Source organism: Hoplias malabaricus, chromosome 17 (assembly GCF_029633855.1).
Source record: "Hoplias malabaricus isolate fHopMal1 chromosome 17, fHopMal1.hap1, whole genome shotgun sequence".
Classification (NCBI taxonomy): domain Eukaryota; kingdom Metazoa; phylum Chordata; class Actinopteri; order Characiformes; family Erythrinidae; genus Hoplias; species Hoplias malabaricus.
Window position 1 is genome coordinate 26147827 of NC_089816.1, and position 17026 is coordinate 26164852.

The following is a 17026-nucleotide window of genomic DNA, read 5'->3' on the forward strand; positions in this document are numbered from 1 at the left end:
TGACCCCCATCCTTTTTATAAGAGCTGGTATCACTGGGCAAACTGGAAGACTGAGATCAGGGAGGCTGATAAGGTCTTATTTTGCTTACTCTTCCCCCAGGCTAGTCTCATGCAGTTTTGCTACAGGCAAATTTTTACACTAGGTGCTCCAACCTCCACTTTCTATTTCTCCAAGTCAACCTTAACATGTTCTTTAGGAGGAAACATAAAGGGTTTTTCTGTTGGTTTGTTTTATGTTTGAATGGCATCAACACCGTTTTCATGAGTTCATTAGGTTACTTCAAAAAATATTTGACAAAAAAGAATTGGTTTCAGAGAATTACACATTTAGAACAATATACAGTAGACGTTGTGGAGAAAGCCTAGAGAACAATTCCAATCAGATTACACTGGCTATAGAAAAGTCTAGATTTAAAAACTAGTCTAGAGCTGTTTATGTTACAATACAGTTGATGAACATACAAACTCATTCATTAATTCATTATCTGTAACTGCTTATCCAGTTCCAGGTCACAGAGTCTACCTGGAATCACTGGGCGCAAGGCAGGAATACACCCTGGAGGGGGCGCCAGTCCATCACAGGGTGACACACATTCACACCTATGGACACTTTTTGAGTCACCAATCCACCTACCAACGTATGTTTTTAGACTGTGGGAGGAAACCAGAGCAAACCCATGCAGAAACGGGGAGAACACACCAAACTCCTCACAGATCCCTGGAGCTGTGTGACTGGGACACTACCTGCTGCGCCACTGTGCCTCCCTACATAAGAACTCAGAAGAGTACAAACGCATTTTGAATGTAAATCTGCACAATGTAAAAATACAATTTCTCTCTGTACTCTGGTTTTTTTTTGTTTTTTTTTTTAATAAAGTAGTTTATATATATTGTACAATGAGCCAATATCCAAATAATTTATTTTTGAGACTGATCACATTTGATATTACCTATGTTACAAACCTGAAGTGGGTGTAGCTGAAATCAGAAATGAGCTGTAGAAATTGTTAACTCATTGCTGGGTGACTGTAGGAACTTTGGTGTGTTTTCCCAGTGTCCACATGGGTTTTCTCCCAGGGCTTCAAATTCCTCCCATGGACCAAAAACACACAATGGTATGTGGATTGGTTTTGAGTTTTTGAATGAGGTGGAAAAAATCCACACATTCGACTTCCTTGCTGCGTGTGCGAATCTCTTTTTGCAGTTGCGGATTTAAGTTGCGGACGGCCAATTGATGAACCAATAGGAAAGCTTTAGCTGAACCAATCAGATCGCAAGGTTACAGTTGATTCATCAAAAAATGAATGTTTACTCATTGTAGTGGATAACATAAAGCAACAAAGAAGTACTGAGATTGGTGATGTGCCTAAGCGATTAATATTATTATTATTATTATTATTGCACATGGTCCCAATAAAACACAATGTTTTATTAGGTATTAGGTATACTATTTCTATAGTGAAACAGCCTTTTACTGTTATAAATGTAAACATATGCCTTTTTGTGTATTGTTTGTAGTGAGACACATTTTACATTTTTTTTAAGATTTAAGTAACTTTCACCATCCCTTAAGATGATGAAGGTATTAGAAAAATATAATAACCTCAATGTGTTTCAATTTTGGCTTTATTACAATTCACAGATTTAATAGAAGAGAACATCATTAAATATAGTTTTATCTAAATGATACAAAATACAACACAATAGCAATGCATTCCAGTGCATTTTACAATCTTACAAGGGGAAAAAGATCATTATTATATCAGTTTGCTTTGTAGAGGGTAATTCACTATATTTAGTTTGGCGAGCGGAAATCTCTTCAGCTCCCAGGCACCTGTCTGCATCCCTGTGGCAACAGCATGGCTGCCACAATCAACTTTATTTATTTATTTTTTTGGCACAAGCCCCATTCAGAGTGAGCTAATCTTTGTTTTCACTTTCAAATGTGTAATTTGCCTTGGTGTTTGCAAAATTGTGACTTTTAAATGACATAAGCTCATAAATGATTAAATGAATCTTTGCATAAAATGAATAGTTTGGTTTTTATTACGTGAAATCTGAAAAATGAAATTATATATCCAACCTTGACTTAAAAATTGTTTGTTAGGACAGTTCTGCAAGTGGATAGTTTAAAGGCAGTGAAAGGGATGGGCAGGATTTGTTTTAAACTCACAAAGCAGGATTTCTCAGCAACTCTTAATTAGTTAAGAACAGGAGATCCGACAGGCTTGGTGATTTTCACAGAAAATTTGAAATTACACCATTCTTTTCTAATATCAAATGGAGCTGATCAGCCAAGACACGTTAGGCATCTAAAATTTTGAGACCTATAGTTTAGCATTAAGGCTGTAAGGCAATCTGCTATTTATTGCTAATAGTTGCTAAGTTACTAATAAACCGATTTTTGGATGTGGATAGGTATATACTCCTCAAATATTTTGAATTTAGACCCCCTTGTGGCATCAGACTCTTCTTCACATATTAATGACATACACACACAAACCTGTCACACAAATAGTTTTGTAGACATTTCTAGTTCACAGTAAATTCTACTGTGTCCCAAACCACACAAGTCTGTGATATTTAGGGATCTGCTTAGAGAAAGGATTTAGTGACTCTTGACTTCAAGTGGGTTTTTTTTTCATAACATTAGCCTTGAATTTTCACAAACTAAAGGAGCAAACTATGGACACCCGACATGTCTTGGCTGATTGACTACAACTCTAAGTTAAATTTTTAGTTCAATAAATTCTTTATATTAAATCTTTCAATTAATTACAGTTTTATCAATACATTCCAGAGACTTTTATGCAGTTTAGGTTATAGACTAGCTTTTAATATATTAACATGTAATCCAGTTTTTGCCTCAGAATGCATAGCTATATACGAAAGTTTCTGTTATTTTATTTCTTCCTGTCTTGTATTGTCCTAGCTTTCGAAACCTGAAATAATTATGACTTTAAAGCATAGACATAATCTTAAACTTAAAATAAAATGATTTTCACGGCAAAGCTTGGTGAAAACCGTTCTGCCTATGAGGCCTACAAGTCTTTAAAGGAGCAATCAATCATAAGCACTGATTTTTCTTCAGATTATGAAACAGCTTTTATGTTGACACCCACTCTGTGTCCGAAATGGCTCCCTATTCACTATTCCCTTTATTACTCACTGTACAGGGCACTATTATAGGGAACCAAAGTCAGGAGGGTAGCGAACAATTTCGAACACTTCCTCATGCAGGTTTTTACCAAACAGCGCAGTGCATTATGGGTATACACCATCCACTATCAGTCAGTGTACAGGGGTTCTACACTACCTTTTGCGGTGCATGGTTGGAGTGCACTGAAAATTGATTTAGGACACTACTACAAAATGGTGGAACACCAGTTTCGGACACAGCACCAGTGTTCTGTATTTATCAGAGACTCTGTACTAAACTTGTTTTGAAAATGTTTTTACAGTAGAAAATTTTTAATACGTCCTGCACCAAGGGGGACTGGTTCTGTGGAGCGTAACTAGAACTATTGTGTAATGTGACTGTTTAATTCATGTGAGTTACACATAGAAAAATCATTAAAAGAATCACTTTGATTAATATTGTTTGCTACATCTGGGTGGTAAAAATGATTTAGAGCTCCTTTACTGAGTGTGTGTGGGTTATGGAGAGACAGAGTCTCAGTTGAAGCTAAATAGAGTAGATGTAAATGTATTATCTGCTTCTTGTAGGATGCCTGTTTGCCTGGTTTAATTTAATCTCTGAGCCCGGGTCTGTTTACACAAACATTTCTAACCAAATCTACAGGTAGCTCACCAGGGCCTGCTTCACTTTGCTTCACATTAAAGCAAAAGGACGTTGCGGGGGTGAAACTGTTGGACAGGATCTCACAGACCAAATCGGAAAATTACAGCTCTCTAAATGCCCGATTTTTGATCTTGCTCATTTCCTTTCCCTGATATAGCTTTAATATTTTACAGCTATAATCACTCTGACCGACTCTGAAAAACTCATTCCAGATGTCCACGCATCATAACTCCTGTCTTTGAGTATTTATTATATGTGTATGTATGATAATAACTATATTTCATTTGGAATAGCAAACCTTCCAAGTAAAACCAATCACCCACTAAGTGATAAATGAAAACAGAAACCCAAATTGGCAAAAAATCTAATTGAAAGAGTTCCCCATTAAAAAAAGAAAGAAAGAAAGAAAAAAGTAACAAAAAAAGAAAAAAAGCAGCATTGTTGAAAGTCAGAAAATTTGCAATTGTCAAAAAGGCCAAGACCACCACTGAGTGAGAACCCGCTGACAATATACCAGTGTAATTAGAGTCACTGAATCATGAGCCTATATGTACACATAAATTACAAAAAGACAGCCGGCCGTCTGTCTGTCATGAGTCTGTCCTTCCTCCGCCGACCAGTCAGGATCACAGCTGGTCTCCTCTGCTTTTACCCTGCAGTGTCAGCGTAGCGCCAGCAGGTGACGCTCTTGGACCAGGCTAAACAAACTCAGAGCCGGTGCTCAGGTGGAGGTGCTGAGGAGACCCCATCCTGCGCCAAAAGGCCCAACGAAAGCTGAGGTAATGTGGAAAGCACCCTTCATTCTGCTTTCTTGATAAAAATCTACACAGAGAAAAGTAGAGTATATTTAATGAAATAAAACATTGTAAATGGTACATGTAACCTCAAAGGTACAACATCGTTCTTATGGAATCGGTTGTGTTTTGCCCAGTGCTGAAATATTCAGTTCCAATCAATAAAAGATGGTTAAAGATAGATCAGCAATGAGAAAATACCACAATATCCAGGGCAGAGGAAATATAGCTCCTGCATTCTTAATGATTTTTCCAGAAACAATGTTACACTTACACTAGAAATTACAGTGGTATATTTTCTAAAATAATATCCTTTTTCTTCTGGTCTGGTTTTACATGTTTAAGATTTTTAAGAATTTATTACAAATTACAGTTTCAAGAAAGTGTTCTGTAAAATGTTCAATAAAAAAAAATCCAACTTTCATAGTGGGCACCCCCCTAGCGCTGCTGTTGTTTTACATATTTTACACCCTGTGTGTACATTTGAATAGATGACATTCAAAATGACAAGACATTAAATCTTGTTACATTAAGAAGCCACTACTTAGGAGATGGGATATTTCCTTATGACAGCAAACACATGGATGTCAACTGTGCATGACACTTTGGCTGATCAAGGTGAGGTGTATAGTAGATCAAAATAAACAAGTGCATAATCTCACGGAGTTGTTGTTAAACATGAGTGAGTATGTATGAGAATGAGAGAGTGAGTTACAAGCCACTTCCATGAATTGCTTTACATCTAAAAAGTTTCAGGTTTCTTAAACAACTCATAACAAATCAAGCATGCTGTACTCAGAGCTATGCAGACTGTGAGAGATAATATGGAGAAAGAGCAGGCGACTGGTCAGTCCTACCTCGCTGAGAATGACCCACACAGGAGAGTCGGTCATCACTGAGAGACGCAAGGCCTCCAGCGGCCCGAATGAGGGCTCCACCTCACCTTCCGCTATCCCGTTCTGGAACTTTCCTACAGAGAAACACAAAACATGAATATTCTCATATGCATGTCTGAGCTGGCTTCAGCATGTGATTTCTATCACCCTACGTAAATTTCACAATGTTGATTACTGTTCAAAGCACCGAGAGGCTACATACACTGAGGTTCTGAATACAGAACAGAATTCAGCCTCTGAGGGCTTGATGTTGATTTGTTTCAACCAAGAAAAAAATAAAGGACAACTGAAGTGTGAAGTGTGTTTGTATTTCTGCTCTTGCTCAGAATGGTAGATTGGGCTACAAACAATATATATACAAATGTGCATTTTGTCAAGTCAAGAAATCACATCAATGATAGAGGAGTGGAGATTAAGATCAGAAGCAGCTGCTCTTTTGCTTCTTATTCAAATAAATAATAATGGAATAATTCTCTAAGGAATTTGGCATAAGTCCTTAGATGTAATTGTCTTTAAGATGATAAAAAAAACTTTATTTATTCAGATGTGTGTGTTTGTGTGGTGCTTTTTTTTTGTACTGTTACATCATAAACAATATCAGATTATTAATACGAGAGGTTTGATGCTGTGTGTGTGGGTGTGTGTGTGTGTGTGCATGTAAAGGGAAGGCCTGTGGTTGTGCTGAAGTCTGAGTGATCGTGTTTCTGATGAAGACGACTGAATAGGAGACTGTGCCAGACACCACTGGCCCATACATCCTCATATTAATTGATTCTGTCGAAAAATGAACCATTGCCAGCACAATATCGATCCTGACCCCGAGACAAATTTATGAATGGGATTGAGTGCCTATTGTAATTTATGCTGTCGGCAGAAGTCTCTTAATTTAAAGACTAAGGCCTGCCATAAAATACATTACCACATTAAAAGTTTTAGCAGAACACGGGCACATAAATGTATAAACATGTAGACCAGCAGTTACACACCCACACAAACTCCCACACACAACACAAACATGCACACACTGTTAAGAGGACTTTAGCAGTGAGGCCTTGGTCCTCCAGTAGGCTCACTCTGTTTATATTAATGATTTATAATGTGTTCAAGGTTTGGCCATAGTCCATGGCACAGGTCAAAAACATTTGTATAAATCAGCACTTCATTTCATTGTATGTTTTACACATTGATAATAAGGATATTTTTATACTTATATTCTCAACAACAAGGACAAATAAAATATATATTCACTCAAATATCAGTCTGAAGCAAGATCTGGGTAAAAGTCTGTGTACTCTTCTCAGTTTTGTACTTTCTCAGTTTGCTTCAGTGTGTTAGTTTATATCTTTATTTCAAAAGAGAATCTTAGAAGAGGACTCTCAAAAGATTTAAATGGGTAAACAAGTCATGATTAATCACATTCATTCATTATCTGTAAGCGCTTATCCAGTTCAGGGTCGCGGTGGGTCCAGAGCCTACCTGCAATCATTGGGTGCAAGGCAGGAATACACCCTGGAGGGGGCGCAAGTCCTTCACAGGGCAACACACACACTCACACATTCACTCACACCTACGGACACTTTTGAGTTGCCATTTCCCCTACCAACGTGTGTTTTTGGACTGTGGGAGGAAACCAGAGCACCCGGAGGAAACCCACGCGAACACGGGGAGAACACACCAAACTCCTCACAGACAGTCACCCGGAGGAAACACACACAGACACGGGGAGAACACACCAAACTCCTCACAGACAGTCACCCGGAGCAAACCCACACGGACACAGGGAGAACACACCACACTCCTCACAGACAGTCACCCGGAGCAAACCCACACGGACACAGGGAGAACACACCACACTCCTCACAGACAGTCACCCGGAGCAAACCCACACGGACACAGGGAGAACACACCACACTCCTCACAGACAGTCACCCGGAGGAAACCCACACAGACACGGGGAGAACACACCAAACTCCTCACAGACAGTCACCCGGAGGAAACCCACGTGGACACAGAGAGAACACACCACACTCCTCACAGTCACCCGGAGGAAACCCATGCGGACACGGAATCGAACCCACAACCTCCAGGCCCCTGGAGCTGTGTGACTGCGACACTACCTGCTGCACCACTGTGCCGCCCTAATACATTCATATTAATGCAAATAAATGCATTAATCAGAATGCTCCCATTTATTAATGATTTTACACCATATTCATTATGTCAATGTATTGTCCACATGAAAATCACATAAAAACATAAGTGTTTCTGTAATAAGTACATACAGAAAATGTGCAGCAGGGTTTAGCCTTTACTTTACTTCCACAAAGATATAACTCCATATTTAATAAATCACACTGCTTTTTTATATTTTCATAAATTTTATTTAAATTTAAGAACTTCCATCTATGCATTGCATGTGATTGTCATTCACAGTGACTGGATTTTTCTTCCCAGCATGGTCCTGCTCATTCTGAATAGGCTAGTGAATGACATACCTGAGCAATTGGGTTTGATTGCCAGTGTAATAGCTACTAGCTCTAGCAAAAAATGGTCCAGGAGGCTAAATCTATTTTACAGCTCCATAGCTTCTCTAACATTTTCCATGAATCCTGACATTTTTCCAAACCACTGACCACAGCATTTCTTTACACAAAATGTCAAAACGATTCTGTGAGCTTTCAATGACACTAACGCCTTAGATCTATTGATGTTGGGTGTCAACATACTTTTGAACATACTGTGTATCTTAATACCTTCTTACGTGTAGCTCATTGACATAAGCAGAGAAATCTGTATGGAAAGACTATTCATTTTCAAGTCATATTTTCACATCAAATCTTTGCAAATAGAAAATAATGCATTTTTTAATGATATGTGATAAAAATTTGTGGCCACTGTCTTGTTTTGTAGAAACACTGCCTTTACTGATCTTTACTATCCTTCTCAGTTTCTTTTCTCATAACATAATGTAAAGAAAATATATTACAGGTACTGATGAGTTAAAAAAGAATTTTGAAAAATGACCAACAACAGCCACAAACACCCTGGGGATATAAATACACCGACATTCAGATTTATATGATTAGTTATTCCTGCGGTGAAGCTTTCTCACCTATTCTGATGAAGCCGTCCTCTGTGCGCTGGTACTTCGGCGTTCTCTCCCTTTCCTCCTTCAAGGCCTCTTTTTCTGACTGAATATTCTGCGACAGTGAAAAATAAATAAATTATATTATTAACAACCCAGCACCAGAGATCCACTGAAATCTTAGTACCAATAATGAATTAATCTCTTGTTTAATCCAAATATAATCAAACCAAATGTAAGTCTAGTGTTCAAAGAATTGTAAATCACTCCAAGCCCATTGCATATGACTTATGTTTAATCAATTTTCTCGCATTTTTGGTCATTGCCAATTCCACTAACTAACTATGAGTCCTCTAATTACGCAGGGGAATCTATGTAAATCTGGGTCCTGGTCCGTGGAACCGGTACTTTTTTCAATACTTGTTTGTGTGCAGTTCCAAGCGAGCTAAGTAGGCACTAAACATGACATGTAAACCTTGCAGAGTCCTGATTGGCTAGAGAGACTTGTCAATCACGCTGTAATGCAGAAATCCAGTACCAACTAACCATCTGTAAAATGACACAGCAGAAATCACATTTGTTTCTATTCAACTCACAACAGCAGCTTGTAAAATTACATCATAGTCTTTTGAAGAGGTTCAAATGCTCCTTAGATTGGTGGCCTATGAAAAACTCCAGCAAGAGGAGGTTGTGCAACCCCCCTCCAACACCCACCCAAAACTATGTGCAAATACACAATGAGTAAACAATGCTTAATGTTACTGCCGCTGTTGTGGTTTCCAAAGCCTGCGGTTCATGTTACAGATTTTTTACATCACTAGCTACATTTCCTTCTGAATATACTAACTTGGTAAATAATATTTATTTTCATATCTTCAAGTGTTCAAAACACTATCCACATGTTTTTCACTTGGCATCAACATAACCCACAATTCATGCATAAAGCAAGCATAGAAAAAAAGCTAATTCTAAGCAGTCTGATAACCTGAGGGTAATAGTGTCTTTGAACTATGTGGTAGTTCAAATCTGAACACTGCGATACCTCCTACCTAATAGCATAGGTGAAAACTATATGTACACTGTGGCATCCCTCATGCTTTTTATGCATCACCTTGACAACTCAGTAATACTAATGCAATGCTATATACATTCTATGTCAAAATCTTTGTGGACACTCATTATAATAAATAACTACACTGGTATTCGTTTGCTCACATGTGTAATCTCCATAAAAAAAGCATTACCAATAGAACGTGATGCTCTGGAACAGCTACACGCAAGACACAAGTTCACCATGTCCAATGCCAAATGTGGGCTAGAGGAATATAAAGCCCTCTGCATTGGGCTGTGCATGAATGGAGTTACATTCTGCAGTGACGGAGCTCCATTCAATAACTATGGGATTAACCAGAGTGGTATTTGTGATCCAAAACTCCTGGATTGTCCTCTCCTGGCTGAATGCCATCAGATTATCACATCAATGTTCCAAATCCAGAAATGTGTTCTAAATCCAGTCACCAAATTTCTTCCAGTGATGGCGCCAAAGGTGTGCATGCACTTCCATGCTTGCTGTAATCCACTGACTGGTGTCTTTATGAGTGTGTTCGGTCTCCTTAGTAACCATGACCCCTTGCTGTGATGATGGCAAGTGAGAGGTCTCCATTCGCTCAAAACTGTCCATTAATGGACAAACACAAGCACAGGAAATGCAATCCCTTGACTAACAGCACCTCAGAAAAGATCAACATACACACCCACACACACACAAACATGCACGCACACTCATATACACTACATTAAACATTCTCACGCCCTCAAAGGACGTGCCCTGCTAATTTAGGCTTTCTGGCAAAATTCCACTAAATCTAAATGTCTCTCCAGGGAGTGAAGGGAGGGATGAAGGGAAGCAGGCAAGGAGAAAGAGATGAGGAGCGACAGATAAAAGAGGAAAAAACGAAGGAGATAGGGTCTAGGGGAAATTAGAGAGGGGGGAGTTTGAAAGGGAAAGGACAAGAGAGAGAGAAGGGGGAGAGAAAAGGAGAAGGGGTGAGAGAGAAGGGGAGAGAAAGAGAGAGAGAGATGAGAGTGGGAGATAGGAAGAAGATAGAAAGAAGAGGGAGACGGGGAAGTGTGAGAGAATGGAAAGTGTGTGTGAAAGAGATGGGTGAGAAACAGAGGGCTAGAGAAGGGGGAAGATACAGAGAGAGAGAGAGTGAGAGAGAGAGAGAGAGAGAGAGAGAGAGAGAGAGAACGTGAGTGAGGATGAGAGACAGTAGAGGTAAGCACAGTGCTTGTTCCTTGAAAATCCCACTATTAATCTTGCCAGAGTGTTCGTTTTCCACTATAATCTTAAATCACCACGACGACCGCTTCTCTACCTCTCCCCCATGACAAAATATCCTCCTAAAGTAGACACACACACACACACACATCAAGTCAGCCCCCCCGATCAGTGAACCACAGGACAATTTCAGCACTTCATAAAACACAAAAAATGTCTTTATCTCCCACCCTTCCTTCCCTCTTCCTCCATCTGAGTTGTGTATCTGTGTTGAGAGCAGCAGGGGATGCAGGGATACAGTGGGCAGTGCACAGAGAAATGGAGAAGACAGTGGGCTGGTCAGTGCTGATATCTCTGCAGTGACCGCAGCCCGTGGCTCTTTCCCTGTGGAACTGTGCTCTGTCTTATGACTCACACTGCTCAGGTAGGACTCTAACACTGAGCTAACATCACACTGTGCGCTAATATTAGCTCCCCCTCACCCACCATCCCAATCCTGCCAGGAGATGCGCTAACTGGTTATGTATGTTTCATTTGCTTCTTTATCCCTCAGAGAACTACAGTTATTATTGTTCTTTCTTTTCCTCTATGTAATTACTGTAATGGGATTAAACAATTACATAAATCCTTCCATAAAAATAACATTTGCAATCTTTTATGTCTTTTTCCATTCATTTAACTGAAAAAACAATTTGAAGGATCTCTGTATACAATAAGCCTAGAGTCACCATGTCTAATGGGAACTGTTGGAGATGAGGGGGTAAAGTGCCCCAGCATTGGCATAGCCCTGGAGTGATGGAGTACCCTTCAAACTCTGGGGATGGATTAGAATGGTATTTGTGATCCACAGTGATCCACCGTTAATGTCGCACTAATGTTAATGTGGCTGAATGCCATCAAATGCCACAGTACTGTTCCAACATAGTGTAAAGCTTTTTTATGAGAGCAGGGGCCGTTACTATTGCCAGGTGGACAAACAGTGTTGATAGACTTGATTTCAGAAGAAATGTTAGGCATGTATCACTATGAATACAAAGCGCTCAGATCTGAACTGAGATTTATGTTTAATGTAATGTGAATGCATTTTTAAGCAAATTATAAACAAATACAGATAATTCTATGTGGCCTCTTTAAGGCGTAGGTCTAATAGGGTAAACCTTCCCACACTGACAATCAAGATCTGTCTGTCGGGCTGGAGGCTTTTACAGATTATAGCAAGTGCTGAAAAAGCTGGAGTCAGTGAAGCCCTCCAAAGCAGGCCACGGTTGCCCTGAGGCCATTTGTACCACAGGTGTGTGCACTATAAAGTTTGCTGCTAGTATGAGACACATAAACACACACCCACATAGACACACACACACGCACACACACAAACACACACACACACACTCACATCAAACGGCAGCACCTCTACTGTAGTGTTGAAGAGTTTGTCTCCAGGGTGCTCGATGTTCCCACTGCGGAAGAAATACCTGTCACACACACAAGCACACACACAAAAAAGAGCAAAAACAGCAGGGTTAGAATAAAGCTTAGCAGATATATAAACACTATGCAAGCTGGATTCATTTCTAAAATTTAAGATAATTTGTGTGAGGTTTAGATCCGTTTCATAGTGGATGAAGTATCTGTGCACTTTCTCCAATTTAAAAGGTCAGAACACAGATGTTCACATCAGAATTACACGACAGACATAACACTCGCCCACAGCCATGTCTATTAGCAGCTTTTGTTATTCCATTAGTGCGATGTGGATCCAAACAGCACTATTATAAATGGAGATCCAAAATCAGCCAATTACACTTTCCACTGCATCTGTTTTAAGGGTTTATTATAGGATGTTATAAAAAATAACAGATCTTTGGCCAAATCAAGCTCTTACTTAAAGTAAAAAAAACATTTTAGGCATATTATGAGGATATTATATTATGGATTCTTTGGAATAATCAATTTTGCTTAGAAAATCTGACGGTAAAATATATGAATATGTACAACAACAGGATGAATGAACACAATCCGAGAATTCCCAAACAGACCCAAACAGAAGATATCATTCTCCAAATGGATGACACGAATTAACCAACATGAGTTTTAAAATGACTCTTTCCATATATCCCATATACAAAACAACCTGTTTTGAATTCCCAGTTTTTGTGATGTCACAAAAATATCTGCAATTACATATATTCCTTTTTTTTCTTTTTTTTTTAGGTTACAGCAGTTATTCGCACAGGGCCAGTCATGATCTAATGAGAATATACATTTGGAGACTTGTTAAATTTTTAGCGGATGGCAGATGGTACTGAAATCTACCCCTAACACAGATCCAGCCATAGGCTTTCAGTCTAAACTCACCCCAAATTCCTCCAGTCCATGCACATTGGGCCCTGGAAGACTCTAACAGAAGTTAAGATCCAGCAATTAAGGCTGAGTTCATAAGGAGTGTTTAGGAGTGTTAAGAGGCACAACACAAGCAGAATAAAGATCTTTTACATTTCACAATCTACCATTAAGAAATGCAGTTTCTTAAAAAAAAAAAGAAAAAAAAAGGAGGATATATATATATTCCCACATAAAATTCGGTAAACATAGACAGCACACAAATCTGCACAGTGTCATTGATGCAAATTTGAAGCGTTTTTTTAAATGTGAATGAGAGTAAGTGAGTGAAACATGTGTGTGTGAGTGACAAGCCATTTCCATGTGGTGCTTTGCATCTAAAAACTAGAAAAATGCAGGATATCAGCCCTATAAAACCAGTGATCGTGGCAGTGCTCATTTAAATAACATCTCCTCCCTAGGTAAAATTAAACCAGTAAAGCCAGCAAATCCATCTTCTCTGTCCTTGGGAATGTTCGCTATTCTAATAAACCTTTTCACAGACTATGATGAATAAGCCATTAGACTGCATTTACCTCTTTGTAATATCTCTTATACCCTCCTGTCCCAGTCCGACATTCCATCTCTTCTCCAAATACTAAAGGAACGGTAAGTAAACAGCAGGTCGTTTTTAGCCCAGCTGTGATATCACTTTTCCATAATCACACCAGAGAGATAGACTCTTGTATGACCTCCTAGAATTACTGCTAGAGTGATGGACAGATGTTTCTGTTCTCACCGGCTTCAATTACTCCTCCATTAAGCTTGAAATGTACCTAAACTTTCCATTAGGATTGAAAAAAGGTATGTGTGCATTGCATGGTTGTAAATGGAGCGTAGAGCACACCTTAATGATGTAGGCTTCTGTTCAAATGAGGCTGGGCATTAGGTCAAGCACGTAGCAGGCTGCTTGAGTGAGTCACAGTACAATAGAGAGTGAGAGAGAGGGGGTGTTTAGTGTTTGAGTGCATGTGTGTGACTGAGAGAATGACAGAAATACTCATTGCTAGAAAATGTGAAAATTGCTAAGCATTTTCTTTTTATAGAAACAGCAAAAAAATTCAAATATTAAAAACAATTGGCATGGTTTATGTGTATAAACAATTTCAGTCAAAATATCTTTAATTCATGATACTCAGTTTGTCCATTTATAAAGGTTATAATATAATTTGCAGTGTCCAAAGCTGGAGGAAGTAGGCACATACAATTTCCCCAGTGCTAATTAAACGATTTAAGCTCCCACATACGATCTCACAGCTAGTAGTGTAGTGTAGTAGTAAACAATTTCATCTCCAATTTTGTCCCCAATTTTATTCATCAACATTTCCACACATCAGCTCACATTCACACAAAATGCCACCAACCTAGAAGTTTGAGGACAAGCACATGCTTCCTCCAAGGCATGTCACCATCTAACACTTGTTTTAAACACAATACCACTGGAAATCTCAATACATTAACTTTCAGCTAACAAGCACTCACACTTACTAGAATCGTGCTGAATGACAGGGTCTCTTTTGGACTCCCAGCCATAGGCATTACCACGGTGTGGCTATCTCCTGATGACAGGGCCAGTACTAGACCTCTACTCCACATGTCAGGCCAGTTTTTTAGACTTATATGACTATTAAAAGAAATTCTGGCTCTGTGTAATAGGTAACACCACAGATATCACTGGAATTAATGAACTTGTATATATATACCAATTTTATTTAGGATTATTTAGGAAGGTTTGCAGCTTAATATGTTTCTGTCAATGCATCATAGGAATCCTCACAGTGAACTCTGTGTTGTCCTGGGGTCCTTCAGTTTACGGTGTAGGAGGACCTGGTGGAATGTTAGACTTAATTAATTGAATATATGTATGTGTGTACCTCTCTATTCTGACAGGGGTAAAGAAGCGGATGCGTATAAAGTCTCCGGCTACAGGTGTGAACGCCCAGAAGAAGTCTTCCCCCAGGTAGGCCTTCTCCAGAGTGAAGTGCTGGTACGTTTTCAGACTGGTGGTGACCTCTGCTAACGGGTTAGCATGACCTTTATGGAGAGTCTGCTTTCCAAAGTCCTTATCCTACAGAGAGAGAGAGAGAGAGAGAGAGAGAGAGAGAGAGAGAGAGAGAGAGAGAGAGAGATTTTTCAGACGTTGAAGAAACAGTCTACTAGAGTACAAGAGAATTTGAGAAATGCCTGTAGCACAAGAGAGGAGAAAAGACAGAGCTAGTAAATATTGAGCCAGATACATGGATGGCAAATAAGAAAATGATGACATATAGTGTGAGCATGAGAGAGGAGTGGAGGGTGGTTTGAGGGGTAGGGAATTTGGGAGTGGCAGTAAGCTTCATCCCTAGGTTAAGATTCTGGTGATCAGCAGGCAGTACACAGAGGAAAGGGGAAATCAATATTACACAGAGCAGCCAGGGTCATTCACGCACTGACCGCCACAGCGATTCTCTCGGCCTGGCAAGAGAAGGATATAGGGAACAAATAATACATCAGTGTCTCTTTATCTTTCTCCCAAGTGGGACAGTGGAACACCTCTGCAGGTTACACACACACACACACACACACACACCAACAGACGCACAGACTCACATACACTATATACTAACCTGTATTTATGCATTGTCAGAATGTGCTGTCATATATAGAGCGTTATGTAAAAGACAAGGCATACCCAGACCTCAGTATCACTAAATGTGTTTGAGATAATTGAATAATGAGAAGCACAGTATGTAACAAACTTCTCTTTCTCAACATTAAAGGATTGGCTGCCGATTTCTTTGTAAATCCAACACAAAATGTTTTGTTAAACATGTTTTCTGCTTTGTTCATGATGCAGAATGTGCTGTGGTCTTTTGTACTTGCCTTTAGCAACAGTAATAAATGTTCATTTTCTATATGATGGACCAGGGCCACAAATGTATGAAAACAAGCCCACACACAAACACACCTTGAGCTTTTGGATCTTTCCAGCAAGAGAGGAGTGTGTCCCCACATGCTGGAAGAGCGAGGGCTTGAAGCGGATCCGCAGGTTTGCCTTCTGTCTGTCGCAGTGTTTCTGTAAAAACAACAACAACACAAAACAAGACTCAGAATCTCTTCAGGAGCTCAGCAGCTGAAATCTGACAATGAGTTACATTTCTGAATATGTTTTTCAATTATTTATCTTCGCAGGTGTTGTGTTCCCAATATGTTTCGATCAATAAATATAGCACATCTCTTCTACACCTCCTCTGATGTGCTTGAAACCTGCAAATACACCTTGTCAAATTATCACCCACCCAGAGCTGTCAAGCACCTTAGCATGCTTGGATGAGAAAGCTAAACATCTGCACCTGCTGTGCCTCCATGGTGACTGAGCACTTCTCCATCCGTGGCTACAGTGGAACACTTACAAAAATGGCTCTCAACTGGAAGAACCAAGCAGGTGTTTCTAATAAAGTGGCCAGTAAATGGACTTAAAAATGGGAAGAGGTGAAGATGTCTGTTAAAGGGGCCTAAGAAGGTATATTCTCAAAGTGTTATGCAAACAGAAGAGAAAAGAGAGAGGGAGAGAAAGAGAGAGAGAGATGATAAGAGTCACTCTAATGACAAATCAGTCTAGACTCCAGTAATTATAATATTATGCCTAATGATGACTAATGATCACGAGAATAATTCAGCAAAGGAGTGACTCAGTGAGGACAGAGAGTAAGAGAGCAGTTGGGAGAGAGTGAGAGAGTGAGAGAGTGAGAGAGAGAGAGAGAGAGAGAGAGAGAGAGAGAGAGAGAGAGAGAGAGAGAAATACAGACA

At 39.5% G+C, this 17026-nt stretch overlaps 1 protein-coding gene across 1 annotated transcript in view; it reads right to left on the bottom strand.

Annotated features, from left to right (window-relative positions):
* Nucleotides 1-1614: 1614 nt before the first annotated feature.
* Nucleotides 1615-17026, bottom strand: part of mgat4b (alpha-1,3-mannosyl-glycoprotein 4-beta-N-acetylglucosaminyltransferase B) — a 122226-nt gene continuing 106814 nt past the window's right edge. Inside the window, exons 10-15 of the mRNA XM_066648928.1 lie at nucleotides 16185-16292; nucleotides 15112-15305; nucleotides 12252-12330; nucleotides 8605-8692; nucleotides 5454-5566; nucleotides 1615-4624 (exon numbers count right to left, since the gene is read on the bottom strand). Coding sequence (XP_066505025.1) covers nucleotides 4601-4624; nucleotides 5454-5566; nucleotides 8605-8692; nucleotides 12252-12330; nucleotides 15112-15305; nucleotides 16185-16292 — 606 coding nt within the window. The 3' untranslated portion in view covers nucleotides 1615-4600. The remainder of the gene's footprint in view (nucleotides 4625-5453; nucleotides 5567-8604; nucleotides 8693-12251; nucleotides 12331-15111; nucleotides 15306-16184; nucleotides 16293-17026) is intronic.